We start from the raw sequence: 21004 nt of genomic DNA, 5'->3' as shown, positions 1-21004 counted from the left end.
GTCCATGAGACTGCTGAGAAGTTGAAGGAGATTAGGGAAAGGATGTTAGCAGCCCAGGATCGTCAGAAGAGCTATGCTGACAAGAAAAGACGACCGATAACTTTCAAAGTTGGGGATTTCGTTTTGCTTAAAGTCTCACCGTGGAAGGGACTTATACGATTTGGGAAACGAGGAAAGTTGAGTCCAAGGTTTATTGGACCGTTCAAAGTTCTTCAGAAGATAGGGAACCAAGCTTACAAGCTGGAATTACCCGAAGAACTCAATGGTATTCATAACACCTTCCATGTGTGTTATTTGAGGAAATTCACGGGAGATGTTCCCGACATAATTCCAATCTCAGAGTTAAGGATGGATGAGAATAAAAGGCTGATCGAAGAGCCTGAGGCAATTGTTGACCATAAGACTAAGAAGTTACGACGCAAGATGGTCGACTTGGTGCTAGTCCGATGGAAACATTCGAATGGGCCGAATCTCACTTGGGAAACAGAGGATGACATGATGAGTCGCTATCCACATCTGTTTGCTGATGCATGATTCCGGGACGGAATCATCCTAAGGGGGAGAGAATTGTAACGCCCGGGTTTCAGGGCTAAGCATTTTTGTCAATGTAATAGTCTAGGTCAACTCTTGTAACTCTTTTTTTGAAGTAATAAAAATGAAATATTTGAGTATTATGTGAATTATGTGTATTTATGTGCTTATAATTTAATTATAAATGTATAATTAATAAATAATAAAAATAAGCGTCAAAATTAAAGTATAAGCTAATCCCGATATCTCTACATAAAGTTGTAGAATATGTCTCAAGGTTTTCGTACATATAAAGAATGCCGAAATCCGAGTTATAACGAAGAAGTTATGACCCGTCGAAGTTTTACGGCAAAACCGGCACGGCACCGGGAAGCGTAAATAGTGAATTTACGATAGAGCGAGGTTTAGCCTTAGCAATCTAAACAAAAGTTGTAGAATATGTTAAACTAAGAGCGTCGATAAAAAGAACGCCCAAATCTGACTTCGTATGAGGAAGTTATGATTTTTCTAAGATTCGGCTTAGCAGTGCACGACCCGAAACTCGAATTTTAGTTCGAGCGGTTTTTGGCCTACGCAACCTAAATGAGAGTTGAAGATCTCATTAATAGGAACTCAACGGTAAAAAGATGGACGAAAACGGAGTTCGTATGAAGGAGTTACGAATTCTTCGCGGTCATTTAACAGTCTAAAGGCCTCCTACTGTTAAATTTGAGATCGGTCAAGAATTAGCTGACGGAGTCTAAACGAAAGTTGTAGAGTACGTCTTCACATACGTGTGGATATAAAGAACGTCAAAAACGGAGTTCGTATGAACAAGTTACAAATTATAATAACATATTTACGTATTAAAATAAAGTATAAATCATGTATACGTACACATATATATACATATGTATATATCATTAGAAAGGTATCGACGATGCGGTCATTATAAGACTAATGTTGAGTTCTTTCGACATTAGTTTAGTACAAATATCATTAAATCTATTTATAATAGTATTATAGAGGGGTGTTTAGTTGTTTATATAACTAAAAGGTCATTAAGTAATTATGGAGGGTAGTTTTTGAAAATTCAATTAGTATAAATAAGAGCCTTGGGCTCTCATATTTCTTGCACCATTCTCTTGATTCAAGAGTCTTTCTCTCCTTATCCCCCGAGCATTTCGGTCCCTCGTGATTCGACTTCTCTTTCTGTAGCTTAGTATAGTAAGGTGAGCGCTGAAGCGCTGCACGAATCTTTCTTAGAAAGATTCAGCGACGAAGTTCTGCCCCTGCAGAGCCCGACTCCTAGCTAAAACCCCCTTGTAAGTAAGTTATGCTTACCTTATTTTAATATAGCTTATATTTAAAATTAGTATTGTTATTATGAACTTATAATAAATATTTGAGCTATTATTATAACTTATATAAGTGTCGTTATAATATTTTTTTTTAACTACTCGCGGTACGGGGAATCTGGTTTAAAGGGCCGCATAGGGTTGTTGGATTTCAGAAGTGCTACATGCCAAAATGGTCCTGTAACATCTCAAATTTTTCAAACAAATTTTTCATTTTTAAAACATAATATTTTCCATTAAAAACAAGGCATAAATAGTTTAATTATTCGGTCAATACAATTATTCAAACTCCCAAGATCCTAAAACAATCTTCAGTGTGTATCGATCATGCCGGCGCCTTCCCACGGTCCTCGCTAGTACCTGAAATACATACATACACAACAACTGTAAGCATAAATGCTTAGTGAGTTCCCCAATATACACTTACACACATACGCCTTTCCAGGCCCTGACCTTCTGGTCCTCATTACAACGCCTTCCGGCCCATAACATAATCGCCTTCCGGCCCATAACATATTGCCTTCCGGCCCACATATCATACATAGCACATATAACACCTAACTTACCACATTTAGCATACATATCCACATAACACTTAACTTACCACTTATAGCATATATATCCATATAACATATTCGACCTTCCGGTCACACAGTCAAACCCTTCCGGGTACAGTATAGTGAGAAGACTCACCTCGTAAGTGCTGAAAGCTAGCAACTCCTGAAATCACTCGCGCACCAACCAACGAGCTACAATCCTCCTATAACATTACATAACTCATTAACACTCATATCATCTAAGTGTGACTATCCCTAAGAAGTCAGACTTAGGTCAACTCTGGTCAACGGTCAACGGTCAACTCGACTGGACTCGGCGAGTACCATGGCGACTCGGCGAGTCTAGTCGTCCTCACAGATTCCTGAATATTCCCTTTCTACTCGTCGAGTATACCTCTCGACTCGACGAGGTCCTCGTGGAAGAATCGCGGGGCCACCCCGACTCCACTCGCCGAGTCTGATGAACAACTCGGCGAGTCCCAGCACATCTTCAAGCTACTCGCCGAGTCTGAAGAACAACTCGGCGAGTCCATGCCATGCAGACGAGTAACTGCTTCCTGGGATAGGTCTCGTCCCGAAGTACAAATGCATGGGACCTTCTGGACCTTTAAAGGTCCTAATACAAGACTATAATCGTGGGGTAACAAGGCATTTCTTCATCAAATCACTAAATGGGTTCTATAAACCCTAATTTCATAAATACATCAAGGTAACAGATTTGGTCCGAGTTATTACCTGGAAACGCACTCTCTGTGTCCCCCAAATCTCAGAACTCAATCCTGCTTGATATTCCTTTAGGCGAATCCCCCTTCTTCTTGCTTAACCAATTCTTCCAAGTTCCAAAGCTTTCTCCCTTGCTCTAGGCGTCCACAGCGATTAGGGTTTCTCTCAATTGACCAAAAGACTGAAAATGACGGCCTAAGAGGCGTTAAATACGATCCAAACTGAACGGTTAGGGTTTCTGCTGAACAGCGTCGACTCGCCGAGTCCATAACTGGACTCGTCGAGTCCAGCCGCGGACCCGCGACCAAGTCCGCGATCCTACTCGGCGAGTCTAGGCTCCAACTCGCCGAGTCCCCTCTTAAATCACCCCAAAAACATAATTTTAATAATACCTGAGATTCCGGGCTGTTACAATTCTCCCCCACTTGGATTAGACTTCGCCCTCGAAGTCTCATTCTGCAAATAGTTCCGGATGCTGCTCCCGCATTTCACGCTCCGGTTCCCAAGTCATTTCTGATCCCTTACGGTGTTGCCATTGAACCAACACCAGAGGTACTTCCTTATTCCTCAGAACCTTGATCTTCCGATCCCTGATAGCCACTGGTCTCTCCGCGTAATTCAGGCTCGCATCCACCTGAATATCCTCCAATGGAACCACTGCCGACTCATCGGCTATGCACTTCCTCAACTGCGACACATGAAAAGTGTCATGGATCTGACCCAACTCCGCTGGCAACTCCAAACGATAGGCTACCCGGCCTACCCTTGCAACCACACGAAATGGCCCAATATACCGGGGCCCCAATTTGCCCCTCTTCCTGAATCGAATCACTCCTTTCCAAGGAGAGACCTTCAGGAGAACGTAGTCGCCGACTTGAAATTCAAGCTCGGATCGGCGCCTGTCTGCATAACTCTTCTGTCGGCTCTGGGCAGTCAATAATCTTTGTCTCACTTGTTGAATCTGCTCTGTCGTCTGGAGTATGATCTCCGTGCTGCCCATCACTCTCTGTCCCACCTCTCCCCAGCAAATGGGGGTCCGACACCTCCTACCATACAACAGCTCGAAAGGTGGCATACCAATGCTCGAATGATGGCTGTTGTTGTAGGAGAACTCTGCCAATGGTAAGTACGCATCCCAACTACCCCCGAAGTCTAACACACAAGCTCGGAGCATGTCTTCCAGCGTCTGAATTGTCCGTTCGCTCTGACCGTCTGTCTGGGGATGGTATGCGGTACTAAAATGCAATTTAGTACCTAGCTCCTCATGGAATTTCTTCCAGAATCGGGAAGTAAAGCGCACATCACGGTCTGACACAATCGAGATCGGCACCCCGTGCCGAGACACCACCTCTCTAACGTATATCTCCGCCAATTTCTCCGCCGAAGAACTCTCACTGATGGCAAGGAAGTGTGCACTCTTTGTCAACCTATCCACGATCACCCAAATTGCGTCAACTCCCCTAGCAGTCCTCGTCAATTTGGTGATAAAATCCATAGTAATCTGTTCCCACTTCCACTCGGGGATCTCCAATGGCTGTAACTTGCCATGCGGTCTCTGATGCTCAGCCTTAACCCTACGGCAGGTCAAGCACCTCTCAACGAACCATGCCACGTCCCTCTTCATACAGGGCCACCAATATTCCTTCCTTAGATCCAGATACATCTTTGTAGCACCGGGATGGATCGAGAATTTCGATTTATGAGCCTCTTCCATCAACGTAACACGCGTACCGCCCACGAACGGCACCCAAATCCGACCCCGAAACGTCATAAGGCCTCGACCATCCTTGACAAACTCTGAGACTAACCTCACAACCCGCTCCTTCTTCTGCATTTCTGGTCGCACAGCCTCAGCCTGTGCCCTACGAATATCGTCCAATACAGGAGTCATCACGGTCAGTCTCAAGCACACATCTCGCAATGGAGTGCTCTCCGCCCTGCGGCTCAATGCATCGGCTACCACATTAGCCTTGCCTGGGTGGTACAGGATCTCACAATCATAATCCTTGACCACATCCAACCACCTCCTCTGACGCATATTTAGGTTGGGTTGGTCCATCAAATACTTCAAACTCTTATGGGCCGTGTATATCGTACATCGAACCCCATACAAGTAGTGGCGCCAAATCTTGAGAGCGAACACTACTGCCCCCAGTTCTAAGTCATGCGTGGGATATCTCGCCTCATGAGGCTTCAGCTGCCTCGATGCATAAGCTATCACATGACCCCTCTGCATCAATACTGCACCCAATCCCGAAATCGATGCGTCGCAATACACCACGAAATCTTCCATCCCTTCTGGGAGAGCTAATACCGGGGCTTCGCACAATCTCTGGCGAAGTGTCTTAAAGGAGGTCTGCTGCTCGGGCCCCCATGAGAACGTAACACCCTTCCGGGTCAATCTGGTGAGTGGCACTGCGATCTTGGAGAAATCCTTGATAAATCTCCGATAATACCCTGCCAACCCAAGGAAACTTCTGATTTCAGAGGGTGACTTCGGCACCTCCCAACTCATCACCGCCTCAACCTTGGCCGGGTCGACCAATATCCCTTTCTGATTAACCACATGTCCTAGAAACTGGACCTCCCACAACCAGAATTCACATTTGGAGAACTTTGCATAAAGTTTCTCCGACCTCAATACCTCAAGGACCTCCCTCAAATGCTCCTCATGCTGCTCTCTCGATCTCGAGTACACCAGAATGTCGTCGATAAATACGATCACCGACCGATCCAACATCGGTCTGCATACCCTGTTCATGAGATCCATGAACACAGCCGGGGCATTGGTGAGTCCAAAAGGCATCACCACAAACTCATAATGCCCATATCGCGTCCTAAATGCTGTCTTCTGAACATCCTCATCCCTTACTCTCACCTGATGGTAACCCGACCTCAGATCGATCTTGGAAAACCAAGATGCTCCCTGCAACTGATCGAATAAATCATCGATCCTCGGCAACGGGTAACGGTTCTTGACTGTTAGCTTGTTCAACTCCCGGTAATCAATGCACATCCGGTGTGAACCATCCTTCTTCTTGACGAACAAAATAGGTGCTCCCCATGGCGAGCTGCTCGGCCGAATGAATCCCTTTCCCAGCAACTCCTGGAGTTGCGAAGACAGCTCTTGCATCTCTGGAGGTGCAAGACGATAGGGCACTTTAGCAATAGGCGCTGCCCCCGGCACCAGATCAATACTAAACTCTACCTGCCTCACCGGCGGTACTCCCGGCAACTCCTCGGGAAAGACATCTGAAAATTCGCGCACCACCGGGACTTCCTCAACTGACTTCGGTCTCTCGGAAACCTTCCGCGTATCCATCACATACGCCACAAAACCTTTACAGCCCTGCCGTAGACACTGCCTCGCCCTAGCGGTCGAACAAAAAGCTGATCCCGAACGGGTACCCTCGTCGTACACCGAAAGAGCTCCCCCTCTAGGGTCTCGTATAGTCACCAACTGACGCTCACAGTCAATGACAGCGCCGAACCGGCTCAGCCAGTCCATGCCCACGATGACACAGACATCCCCCATCGCGATAGGAATCAGATCAATTGGAAATCCAATCCCGAAAATCTCTAGCACACATCCCCGAAGAACCTCCGTAGCACAAATCACCTTCTCGTCAGCTATAGAAACTTTCAAAGGTCGACTCAACGACTCACGACTAACGCCGATATGCTGACTAAAGGCCAAGGACACAAAGGACCTACTCGCACCCGAGTCAAATAACACTAAGGCAGGCACAGAGTTCACAAGGAAAGTACCTACGCGCATGATAATATAAGCATAACATATCGACATTAAATAAATACATGAATTACAACATACCTGCCACAACATCGGGCGCAGCGCGGACCTCCTCCGCAGTCAGCTGAAAGGCTCTCCCACGAGCCCTCGGGGCCTCGACCTTCACCGGTCGAGTCTCAGTAGTCCTGGCAACAGGTGCAGATCCCTGACGAAGCTGAGGGCACTCGACCTTCCGATGGCCGGTCTGGTTGCAATGAAAGCAAACCATAAATCCCTTGGGACACTCCCTAGCAATGTGTCCCTCCTTGCCACACTTGTAGCAAGCACCGGCTCGACACGCCCCATCATGACCCTTACCGCACTTTACGCAAGTGCGGTTCTTCGAACCTCCCGTCCTCGAATCGGCGGACTTGATCCGCTTGGCTGCCGGCTGTGACTGAGCCGGTCGCCGGTCTGCCTGCTGAGACTCGGCCTCCTCCCTGGCCTGAGTCTCTAACTCGATCTCGCACTTCCTGGCATTCGCCTGAAGCTCAGTAAAAGTATGGTAAGTGGAGTTTGACACAAACTCCCGGATCTCCCTCCTCAGAACACCCAAGTACCGGCTCATCCGAGCCTGCTCTGTGGCCACTAGCTCAGGGCAAAACATCGCCCTCTCGTGGAACTTCCGCGTGATCGCCGCCACCGAATCAGTACCCTGCTTGAGGGCTAAGAACTCCTGAACCAATCGTTCCCGCTCCACCGGGGGAACATACTCATCCCTGAACATGGTAGTGAACCCCTCCCATGTCACTGCCGCAGTCTCTGCTAAAGTGAAGTTCGCCGTCACGAACTTCCACCAGTCCTTGGCTCCCAGACGGAGCTGGTTCAAAGCGAACCGTACCCTCAGGTGCTCCGGGCATGAACAAGTGTAGAAGCACCCCTCTATATCTGCGATCCACCTCATCGCAGCAATCGGATCCTGCGTCCCATCGAACTCTGGTGGCTTCGTGTTGCTGAACTCTCGGAACAGCAATGAATCACCCCCCTGTGGCCTAGCAGCGGCCACAGCTGCGGTAGCTGCAGCGGTTGCAGCCTCAGTCAATGCGGCGTACCGCTCGTCGAACGTCTCCATAAGGGTGGTCTTGATAGACCCAAACATCTCCGGGATCTCAGCCCGGATCGCCGCCGCCACCTCCTCCTGAATCATCTGACGAATAGCCTCGTCACTCACACCGCTCGTACTCGCCCCGTGCCGCGGTCTAACCATGATATCTCTGAAATACAACATAAAACTATCAGAGATTCTACCGAGTATAATCGTACTCGACACGCAACCCTACTCAGTCCCAGATATCCAGGGATTCTTACTTGGGCCTCCCACTGACCCGGTGTCCTCGGTAGTACGGGCCCAATACTACCGACCACACCGCATCAATGTTCATCCCAAGTCCTCCTCCCCAAACTCCAGATAGTGAGTACTCTACTTCTGATACGCTCTATCTACCCGCATACTAGCAAAGCATCACATATAGGCAACTTCCCTAGACTAAGGCATCACAAATCAGGCCACTCTAGTCCTATCATGAATACCTAGTCTTCTAGCATGCATAACAATTCATATCATATAATATTGTAAGGTATTTTGGGGATCTTTTACCGTTCGGGCGCTGACTGATCGTACACACTGCTTCTTTCTTGCTTACCACAAAACCATTTACAAAAGTTTATGCCTTTATTTGAAAAGTTTCCTCAAATCCTCGGTTTGAGTTCAGTTACCCCCGAAGGTGCACCCGAATCCCTCAAACCAAGGCTCTGATACCAATTGTAACATCTCAAATTTTTCAAACAAATTTTTCATTTTTAAAACATAATATTTTCCATTAAAAACAAGGCATAAATAGTTTAATTATTCGGTCAATACAATTATTCAAACTCCCAAGATCCTAAAACAATCTTCAGTGTGTATCGATCATGCCGGCGCCTTCCCACGGTCCTCGCTAGTACCTGAAATACATACATACACAACAACTGTAAGCATAAATGCTTAGTGAGTTCCCCAATATACACTTACACACATACGCCTTTCCAGGCCCTGACCTTCTGGTCCTCATTACAACGCCTTCCGGCCCATAACATAATCGCCTTCCGGCCCATAACATATTGCCTTCCGGCCCACATATCATACATAGCACATATAACACCTAACTTACCACATTTAGCATACATATCCACATAACACTTAACTTACCACTTATAGCATATATATCCATATAACATATTCGACCTTCCGGTCACACAGTCAAACCCTTCCGGGTACAGTATAGTGAGAAGACTCACCTCGTAAGTGCTGAAAGCTAGCAACTCCTGAAATCACTCGCGCACCAACCAACGAGCTACAATCCTCCTATAACATTACATAACTCATTAACACTCATATCATCTAAGTGTGACTATCCCTAAGAAGTCAGACTTAGGTCAACTCTGGTCAACGGTCAACGGTCAACTCGACTGGACTCGGCGAGTACCATGGCGACTCGGCGAGTCTAGTCGTCCTCACAGATTCCTGAATATTCCCTTTCTACTCGTCGAGTATACCTCTCGACTCGACGAGGTCCTCGTGGAAGAATCGCGGGGCCACCCCGACTCCACTCGCCGAGTCTGATGAACAACTCGGCGAGTCCCAGCACATCTTCAAGCTACTCGCCGAGTCTGAAGAACAACTCGGCGAGTCCATGCCATGCAGACGAGTAACTGCTTCCTGGGATAGGTCTCGTCCCGAAGTACAAATGCATGGGACCTTCTGGACCTTTAAAGGTCCTAATACAAGACTATAATCGTGGGGTAACAAGGCATTTCTTCATCAAATCACTAAATGGGTTCTATAAACCCTAATTTCATAAATACATCAAGGTAACAGATTTGGTCCGAGTTATTACCTGGAAACGCACTCTCTGTGTCCCCCAAATCTCAGAACTCAATCCTGCTTGATATTCCTTTAGGCGAATCCCCCTTCTTCTTGCTTAACCAATTCTTCCAAGTTCCAAAGCTTTCTCCCTTGCTCTAGGCGTCCACAGCGATTAGGGTTTCTCTCAATTGACCAAAAGACTGAAAATGACGGCCTAAGAGGCGTTAAATACGATCCAAACTGAACGGTTAGGGTTTCTGCTGAACAGCGTCGACTCGCCGAGTCCATAACTGGACTCGTCGAGTCCAGTCGCGGACCCGCGACCAAGTCCGCGATCCTACTCGGCGAGTCTAGGCTCCAACTCGCCGAGTCCCCTCTTAAATCACCCCAAAAACATAATTTTAATAATACCTGAGATTCCGGGCTGTTACAGGTCCTGCCCTCCGGTGTTTTATGTCTGGCCCCTGTCTGTACATAGTGGTTGGAAAATATTGTTTAACGCTTATATAATAATAATAATACTAAGACTAATAGTTGGTCACGGTAAATATTAGACTAAAATTTAGCGATAATAATGTTAGGTTTCGTCGAAGGAAAATAGAATTGTTAGAAGCAAGCGCTGCCCGATTTTGGAATCATCACCTTAACAAGTGAGTGCATAGTTACTTTCAGCTTACACATAGATATGAAGTATTTTATATAAATTACGTGCTATATGTGTATATTATCTGAATACTTGCTATCTATGCTAGATGAACATTGTTATACATGTTTTCAATGATTTAAACTGTATATGTATTTTATATCTACGAAAATGTTGGGGTAAAACATGGGTAGATGTAATAGCTGATGTGTGATAAAATGATGAGAGGCCTCGATGTTGATGTTGTTGTTTCTGTCATCTAGCGGAGTATGGATGACGACCACGGACTCTTCTAGACAGTCCAGTGGAACGCTAGCAGGCTCGCAACCTGTAGGTGTTTGTGAACGACGTGTTCACCGGTGTACTCCATCCCCCACATGGTTGCCTTTAGGACATTTATTGCTGAGGAATCCCCTTAGCAGTAGTGTCCGTCCCGATGATGATCCTTAGGCTAGGTCCCTTATGATAGGTGTTTAGGGACGTAAAGTGAGGATAACGGGAACGGGTAATCGGGTTATTGTTGATTGAATTAATAAACTTATTTATTGTGGGTTGAAAACCCTATGTGCTCACCAGGCTCCCAAGCCTGACCCACTCAGTTTTATGTATTACAGGTAGTAGCGCATGAGCATAGGTGTGATGTTTTGGACGAGGGATTACGGATATAGGCCTGTAGATATGAAATAATGTAGTAAGGCTTATATTGTACTGTTTATGCTTTTGATCTGTACGAACATGACATCCCGAGTCTTTTAATGAAATACATTTCTATGGAAATGCTTTTGATAAATCTTTATCATATTTTTGTTTTGGGACAAATTCCGCAACACTTTCATTTAAAATGTAACTCTGATTTTTAAACAAAGCATAAACAAACCGGTCTTTTCTGGCCGTGATTTTGGGGATGTCACACTCGTCTTTTTTCTTTAATTAATCAAAATTTTGGGGTTTTTTCATTAATTAATCAAAATTTTAGGGTTTTTTCATTATTTATTACCAATAAACAAAAATATTTGGACTTTTCTGAAGATTACCTTTAAACTAATATATATTATATGATCTAATTTAATATGTACTATTCCATGTCTTCTTTCTTATGCTGTTGTAGGCTCACCGTGTGTTTTTATCGGTGTCGTCAAACCCAACAACAAAAATCTCACTCACAAGCCTTGTTAACTCCATCGATTTTCCAAAATTATCCATTTATAACTCTATGATCATATTTCAATCTCCAAATAAAGAACGGAGAAAATCCTTGTTGATTATGTGGATGTCCGTATTACCTAACCATGACTTAAATCGTGGTTCCAACACTTGGATGTTCCTGTTACCTAACCTTGACTTGAATCCTATTTCAAACCCATACACTATTCGCATTGTCCATAGTGTTGTTCACAACAAAATACGAATCCCACATGGTTTAACCACTGATACCTTGGCTCAAGTCTTACATGACCATTGTTTCCTTACAATAGGGCTTGAAAACCATGAAGAATGAACCATTAAGCTTAAAAAACTCAACATAGGTAAAAAAATCAACTCAATATTATGTACTGAAAACCATGAAGAATGTTAACTCTAATTGTATAAAAAATGTCAACAAGCTATCCATCTTAAACTATTAAAATATTAATTTGGTATACCTAAGAGCTACGGTTCCAACACTCAGATGTTCCTATTACCTAACCATGACTCGAACCTTATTTCGAACCCATACACTAATGGCATTGTCCAAAGTTTTGCTAACAACAAAATACGAATCCCACATGGTTTAACCATTGATACCTTGGCTCAAGTCTTACTTGACCCTTGTTTCCTTACAATAGGTGTAACATCCCGACTCCCATGTATAACATTTAATTAATTTTTATTCTTGTTGTCTGATCAACTTGAGGAGTTGGAGGCCACAACTCGCTGAGTAGAGAGTGTTAATGATCGCGTAATTTCTAGAGTCTACTCGACGAGTTGGAGGACCCCAACTCGACGAGTAGGAGTTGAGTGTGAAAACCCTAATTTTCAGGGTTTGTGTCCTATTTAAAGGACCTTAAGCCTTCATTTCCGCCTCCCTTATCATCTTAACACTTTGAGAGAAACCCTAATTGAGCTATATGCTTGTAGGAGAGAAAGAGGGGCTAATATTGCATATTGTAGTGCATTTTTTGGAAGAAGGTTGAGGAGAAAAAGGCTTGGGACGAGAAGGAGATCTTGGATCCATCAATAAGATTGTGTTCCGATCTTTATCAAAAAGTTCATAATTTGTTGGTTTTTGTCTTGCCAAAAACTAATGCATTCTGGAAGCCCCAAACAGACTAAAATGTAATAATGACAATTGTTGTAATGTTACGTTTAAGTCATAATGACAATTGGTGTGATATTACAATAATTGTCATTATTATGTTTTAGTCTATTTGGGGCTTCCAAAATGCTTTACTTTTTGACAAACAAAAAACCAATAAATGATGAACCATGTGGGATTCATCTTACGTTGGGGCTTCTATAGTGTTGTAAGGAAACAAGGGTCAAGTAAGACTTGAGCCAACGTATCAGTGGTTGAACATGTGAGATTTGTCTTCTATTGTTAACAACACTATGGACAACGCCATTAGTGTATGGGTTCAAGTCATGGTTAGGTAATACGGACATCCACGTAATCAACAAGGATTTTCTCCGTTATTTATTTGGAGATTGAAAGATGATCATAGAGTTATGAATGGATAATTTTGGAAAATCAATGGAGTTAACGAGGCTTGTGAGTGAGATTTTTGTTGTTGGGTTTGACGACACCGATAAAAACACACGGTGAGCCTACAACAACATAAGAAAGAAGACATGGAATAGTACATATTAAATTAGATCATATAATATATATTAGTTTAAAGATAATCTTCAGAAAAGTCCAAATATTTTGGTTTATTGGTAATAAATAATGAAAAAACCCTAAAATTTTGATTAATTAATGAAAAAACCCCAAAATTTGGATTAATTAACGAAAAAAGACGAGATACCGGCTAAATCTGTGAAACCGGCCACGAAGGGTTAATCCGAAGTTTTAGCCGGTAATCTGTCCTTTTTTGTAAACAAAATTTAATTTGGGACTAAATCGTAAACTAACCTAAAATATTGGGACTTTTTCGTAGATTTCTCTTATATAAACAACTAAACACCCCTTTATATTACTATTTTAAATAGATTTAACGATATTTGTACTAAACTAATGTCAAAAGAACTCAACATTAGTCTTATAATGACCGCATCTTCGATACCTTTCTAATGATATATACATATGTATATATATGTGTACGTATATATGATTTATACTTTATTTTAATACGTAAATATGTTATTATAATCTGTAATTCGTTCATAAGAACTCTGTTTTTGACGTTATTTATATCCACACGTAGGTGGAGACGTACTCTACAACTTTCATTTAGACTCCGTCGGCTAATTTTGACTTTATTTTTAAAGTTATATTTTTAACAGGCCGGGACAGGATTGGTCCGTTAAAATCTCATAACTTCTTCATCCGATGTCCATTTTCGTCTTTCTTTTTATCGTTACGCTACTAATAATGAGATCTTTGATTCTCGTTTAGGTTGTGTCGGCTAAAAACCGCTCGATCTAATACTCGAACTTCGGACTGTACACTGCTAAGCCAAAACTTCGAAAAATCATAACTTCCTCATACGAAGTCAGATCTGGACATTTTGTTTATGGGCGTTCTTAGGTTAACATATTCTACGACTTTCATTTAGATTACTAAGGCTAAAAAGTCTTCCATCGTAAATTCACTATTTACATCTCCCGGTGTCATGCCGGTTTTGCCGTAAAACTTCGCTGGACCATAACTTCTTCGTTATAACTCGAATTTCAACGTTATTTATATCTACGGAACCCTTGAGACGTATTCTACAACTTGTTTAAGATTATTTATTCTAAATAATCTTTTGTCAAAAAGTCGTTTTGACCCCTATTATCTTTAAATTGACTAGCCCGAATCTACGGGCGTTACAGATATCATTGCCCCATGATTTCACTAACTAACCCCAAGGTAAGGCACTTTTTTTTTTTAAATTGGGCAAAAGGAAAACAAAGGGAAAACAATCTCATGATGGATACAATTTGATTTTGGTGACGAAATCATTAAATCAAATATGTTTATTACCAGGTGTGTTTATGGAATGTAACTTTCTCTATTAATCGGGACATGCTAATCTATATCATATGGTTTTAACTTTCACCATGTAACTTTTTTGGAATGTATATTCGTTACTGAATAGGTCCATGTCAACACAATGTATGGGATTAACGGTGGCTTGACTAGAAGTATGAAGTGTAAACATGTTAATACCTTAGATTTGTTAATGTGGTTGCACTATCTTGATGTTTTAAGAAGTTGAGATAGAAGTCAAAAAAACTTGATTTGGATGGACTTCTCATCAGTTGTGGGGACTACTCAGATACAAATGCTTTCCTCTAACAAAAATTTATAGGTATGTGATGTTTCGATTTTGCTAAAACAAGTGAGTAATGTTAGTGCTTAACATATAGATTGCCAATAAATAAATATTTTTATGTACGTCGGATAGTTACCCAAAGGAACTTTTATACTGTTTTCAAGATATCGTGAGTATAGAAAACATATCTTGTGGCTTCATTAAAGTATAATCGTGCTTTCATATCAAAATAGGGAAAATCTCATAAAAACCCTATGTTTTATACTCCAATGCTTAAAAAAACCTTTACATAATTTTTTTGTATAAATCAACCATTATTTTTTCTAACTTCGATTGTTTTCATGCTTTGTGACCGGTTAGCCGTAAGCTACCAGTAACATAGCTTACGTGGCGTTAAATTGGATGAAAAGGGTTAAAATGATGATGTGCTTTTAAATCTTTTCAACGTTAAAAAAGTGTGTGTTTCATTCTCATCTCCGGAAGTTGTTCTTCTACTTCTTTTCAGTTGGTGCTACATCTCGAATGGTGATCCATCATATTGATCTTCTTTTTCCTCAACTTCAAGCTATAAAATCATATACTTCAAGCTATAGAATCAGATACCTCATTTGAGAAGGGGTCCTACACAAATCGTATTTTCCTTTCTCAAATTCTTCATGAGAAAGGGTCGATTTGAAGTTGAAAAACGAGACCCTCCTTCACCTAAAAAAATCAATTCGCCATAAGGGTATTGTTCATGGCTAGATTCCAGCACCTGCTTTGCAGATGACAATAATAGTCTTTTTTGATCATTGATCAAATGTCATCCTTGAACCATTTATATTTAAGGAATCAACATCAACTAAAGGAAAGAGAAAATCAAAGAGAAAACTAGCAGCCAAGCTTGATCGATAAGCAGGATGTGATGTCCTATCTCTGGTGGTACACTAGCCCTTATTAACATGAGAGCTTTATGCATCAAACCAACACTCAACTTGATCAATAAGCAATATATGAACACTTAAAAGCAAACTTCTTGAATCTAAAGCAGGTTGTGCAAGAAACTCTTGTAATGTAAGAACTTCCTTTTTATCCCATTCAAGATTGTAACTTCTGACTTCACATCAAGAAGTAAAGTGACTCTTACACCGGGAAGAACACAAAGTCTTCGGCTCATATCAATAATAGAATCCAATTCCTCTTCTTGCTCGAGAAGAACCACAGTATTCAATGAAAGCTTTCAAGCGATCAAAGCTAGTGAGATGTATTCAACATCTTTGAAATCGTTGCAAATCAGGAGAGAGTTAGAACTTCCTTTGCAGAGATAGCTCATGGCTAGAAGGAGCTCCGGTTTGGATCCGACTTCCAATCCGAACCTGAAAGAGGAACCGAATTTCACAATGTCCTCAACGACGAACCAGTCATGAATGCATTTTACGGGATAAACTCCCTGGTAATGGGAGCCGTATTCATGTAACTCGACGACACAATTAAACGCCGACTGGATCGACTCCAGGCGGTTCTTGAGGACGTCGAGAAATCGGATGATGAGTGGAAGCGGCAGGTCGAGACCTCTGGTCGATTTCGGTTCAAACGCCTTCTTCACAACCTTCAGGAGATCAATCTCCTGATGGTCCATGGTACCGGAACCATGTGGACGGACGGTGACATTGCCGGAGGAGTTAACAGAGAAGTAAGGCGCACCCCATCCATTAATTCTGTAGAGAGCAGCGGAGAGCGGAGTGATTCAGTGACCAATGGGTGGCGGATGACACATGGTTCTTGGCAGTCAATTGAAGAAGAAATGGAAGAAAGAAGAAAAATAAGAGAGAGAGAGAGAGAGAGAGAGAGAGAGAGAGAGAGATGATACGTTAGAGAGAGAAGAGGGAAGCTTCATTCTTAAGCGGTGTATTACACGTGCACCATGAGAACGGGTAACTGCATAACCAAGATATGTTACACGGTTTGGTAAATAATAATGGTTAAATCGTACAAAAAAATATTAGAAGGGTTTTTTTAAGCTCTCACTTATACATGATATAGAATATTGTTTTTAGTTACAAGAGATATTGTAGAAATTGTGTTACTTTATGATTATCGCGAAATAAACATTTTCTATACTAACTTCAATTTATCATTGTTAGATGATAGAATCGACTTTGTGATTGAAATGTACTATTTAAAAAAAAAAAAAAAAAAAAAAAAAGGAGTTCTTTGTTTATTCGTTGATTACATTTTCACAAACATGAAGTTGTCCTCCCGTCGCTTTCGCTTCTAGCATTCGCTTCCCTGGGGTCAATGTGTGTCTATTTCTTCTGTTTGCCAAAATCGTAAATTAATAGCCACAAGTAATCATTTTGTATTACTTATTGAGAGTTTTACCTATACGCTCAAAATTGATGTAACACCAAAGGTCAATTAAGACATGTTAGTAACCAAAGTGATCAACATAAGGTTTCACTTTCAAAACTTTTCAAAATGTATTCATAATTGCTTTAATGAGTTTAGAAATAACTTCTTCTACTGAAAATTTGCATTAATCTGAGCAACTTCCCAAGGAACAAATGGTTTTGGGTCCCCTAATTAATGTCGATCATTTATAAGACTTCATCAGCTTCATAACGGTATTGAAGCGTCAAAAGCTGATGCATTAGTGACGATAATTTCCTAAACAAACGAGCGAAGAGGCCAAGATGAAATGAAGCCCCCTATAGGACTATAACTCTATCTCTCTCACTCTTTGAGTTTTCTTATGAGAAATTAAATATCCTTTTATTTTTGTTCCTACAAATCTTCCTACCCAATTAAATGATTACATATATCATTTTATTATATTTAGATATCATTAAATGAACATTAAATGTGACACATGTCATCATTTAATTGGATAATAAGATTTTTAGGAACAAAAAAGTAGAAGGATATTTAATTTCTCTTTTCTTATTTCTAATTGTCTAATTTTTCAACTGATTTGTTAATCTGTTCTGATTTCTAATTCTCTAAATTCTACAAGTTCAAAATACTGATTTCTAACATCTATACTTCTAAAGTTCCATTGTTAACTGAACTGATTTCTCAATCTCTATAACTCTATTCTCATATCTGAGTCTGAATCTCGATGGTAAGTGAAGTATGTTAATCACTTAATTTTTTTTCTCATGTCTTAAGTTTTTTGGTATTTCAAGTTTGAGTTAGTTTGAGAAAGAATGAAAGATGTTGAAGATGAAGAAGCAATGCATGAGCGACACCATGAGTATGATATGAGCGAACTCTTTTGAAGGTTATTTTAATTTCAACTTTTATTTCATGGGTACACAATTATTTATAGAGCCACTTTAGTTTTGTGGTCTTCTTGATTTCTGTTACATGATCATTTGCTAAAAAGACTAATTTTTATGAGTTTGAAGGGTATTAAGGAGTGAATTACTACGAGGATTTTGAATTTTGTATGGCTTCAATATTTTGTTAGATAGATGTTGCTCTTTATTATATTTTATGGAGTATAAGTTACAATTCAATCTAGGTATCCAAAATTGGTTGTGTGGTTATATTTTGTTTTACTAATAATTAATAAAAGCAATATGAAATTGTGTTTATGATTAGGTTGCTCAAGTTATTTCGGAAGTTTGATTTGGCCCAACTTCATGGGCACAAAAGGCAAAAGCTAGTAAGTAAGAATGTGTGATCAAGTTCCTAAAAGCCCAACTAATGTGGTGAGGCATGTTCCTCGAAAGGAGTGGGGTAAAAAATTGAAGAGATATTTGGAAGTTTGAAATGAGATCGAATAGGCTTTGCTTCATTTATACAGTTACATTATTCTAATACAACTGTTAAACCTCATACTTCATTGATTTTAATTATTAATTCTTATTTTAGAGCAAGTGGCCACCATGGAAAGAACTCAATCCTTTGATGAAAATAGCAACAAGGAATGCAAGGAGAAATACAATGATTAAAAGAGTAATTGAGGATAATACTAATTGATAATATCCATATAAATTAAATACAAGTATCCTATATATGTACATACAATAAGCCAATAACAAACTTAACAACAATAGCCGAGTTCAAACCACCTAAATCAAACTTTCTTGCTATAGTTGAAATCAATGTTTTCCGGAGACATTTTGCACATCTTCCTACGCATTGAAGGACAGTCCTCCTAAAATGCCTTGTTTGTATGGCAAGTATGTTTTCTTCTTCATGTCATTCGCAACTGCCCTGTTCATATTGTAATGTAACTCGTGAGCCGACACCTGTCCTCTTCTCTTTGAAATGGATCCAGATTTGGATGAGTTACTAAAATCTTGATCCTGTTTCCTGAAGATGGTTGAGTATTTCTTCAAAGGGTATTTGTCCATTGCTCTCCCATCTGAAGCACTTCTGAACAAGAACAGATCCCTGAAGCTCCATTTTCTCGACCCATTTTCCGACGAACAATCAGGAGTACTTGACGACACTGAAATGGATGGTGGTTTTGTATCCATGGCTATTGGTTGTTGCTGACGACGATTATCTGAGCCCCCGATTGGAGACATCGATCTTGTTCTTCTACTTCTCGATGAAGGTAAACGAGATGAAGATGGAGAAACGCCTCTCTCTCGTCCTCTTTCTCTCTCTGTCGTCTTCTCTCGGGGAGGATCACCGGTCTTGATTACACCACCGTGGAATAAATCTTCAGCCGAGATTGAATCCCTGGGGAGATGGAAACTTACATCAAATGAAAAATCATCTTCGAATAAGTTTGCGGATGCCTTCGGAACGCCGGGTTTCTCTTCCCAAGCAAATGGAACGGTGGCAAGAGAACTGCTCCGGTGAGTTCCTGCGGAGATTAACAACTCATCGAAGCCGCAATACAACTCTGTCAGTCGTGTGGGGCTCGACGGAGCACTAGTGTAGTAACCGCCGGTGCATGATGAAGAACTGAAGTCGAAATCCATGGTTGGAGCAACTTCCATGGTGGTAGGTATGTTTTAGAAGAAAGTGAGAGAAACATCCATGGAGGGTTGATGCTTTATATGTCAAAGGAAATAAGGGATACGACTGAAGAAGGAGAGAAGAAGGTAAGGGAGCCAAATAAAGTTGACTGAATTTAAAACTAAATAAAATAGAATGGAGATGGAAGTCTAAATTGTCGTCTTTGTTTTTTAGTAAGGGAAACTTTGCCTTTCCTGTTGTTTGTTAACGTGGGGACTACAAGCATATCAATTCACAATTTTTAAATATCGGCAATACGAACAAAAGTTTAGAATATCATTTAAATGAATCATTGAGTATTTATTTGTTTTATTATATTGATGGCACAAAATTTCACCATCATCTGCTTTTATATGATTTTTTTAACAAATGAAAAGAAAATATATCTGTTTGATCTCGGACATATATAAGGTTTGACAGATTGATAAAAAAAAATGTATGGTGTAAATAATAGAAGAGTAAGTAGATAGTGTGATAGTGTAATTAAGGGACATGGAGGTTAAACATGTATGTTTTGATACAAAATGCATTACCTACGCAATTCGATTTGCCGTTTAGGGCATCCACAATACATTGAAATCTCTATATTTTAATGGATTGTCATATCATTTTTCTGTATCCCATACAACTCAATCACTTTTTTTTTTACAATGCATTGAACTCTACAAAGTTCAATAGAAAGTTACAAAAACTAATTTATAGTATGTATTTAAGATTAAAAAACTTTCATTTTTCCCATTGAAGAGTTCAATGTTCATTGAACTCTAAACCCATTGAATGTCAATGTGACATCTCACTATGATAGACTTTCATCCATTAAATAACAACTAGACCTGCCACCTCATTTAACCCTCCCATTGAACTCACCATTGTGGATGCTCTTAACGAAAATGTAAATAAAAGGAAGGGACAATCTAAGAGCATCTCCAATGGAAGGGTTTTTTTTTTTTTTTTTTTTTTTTTTTTTTTTTTTTATATAACTTATTACTATTGACTTTTTATAAATGAACATTTATTCCCATTAGAGCACACCACATTTTTTCTTATTTTTATTGATCATTCAAAATATATTAAGTGGTCAATATATTTTAACTTTTTGTATATTTTACCCCCTCACCTTTTAATTATATTTTAATTTACATCTTTATTATATTTTAGTTTTTAA

General features: G+C 40.7%; 1 protein-coding gene across 1 annotated transcript; it reads right to left on the bottom strand.

Moving 5' to 3' along the window:
• Positions 1-18814: 18814 nt before the first annotated feature.
• On the bottom strand, positions 18815-19944 carry LOC111876217 (uncharacterized). The gene has a single exon (XM_023872755.2). It carries the CDS (start codon positions 19818-19820, stop codon positions 19002-19004), a length of 819 nt encoding a protein of 272 aa, XP_023728523.1. The 5' UTR covers positions 19821-19944; the 3' UTR covers positions 18815-19001.
• Between the last annotated feature and the right edge of the window lie 1060 nt (positions 19945-21004).

This window comes from Lactuca sativa, chromosome 1, assembly GCF_002870075.4.
Source record: "Lactuca sativa cultivar Salinas chromosome 1, Lsat_Salinas_v11, whole genome shotgun sequence".
NCBI lineage: Eukaryota > Viridiplantae > Streptophyta > Magnoliopsida > Asterales > Asteraceae > Lactuca > Lactuca sativa.
The sequence above is the reverse complement of the archived record's forward strand: the minus strand, read 5'-3'. Positions and strand labels throughout refer to the sequence as shown.

Bases quoted from the DNA above. Each gene is read 5' to 3' on its own strand.
- LOC111876217 (XM_023872755.2), bottom strand. From the start codon at position 19,820: ATGGAAGTTGCTCCAACCATGGATTTCGACTTCAGTTCTTCATCATGC.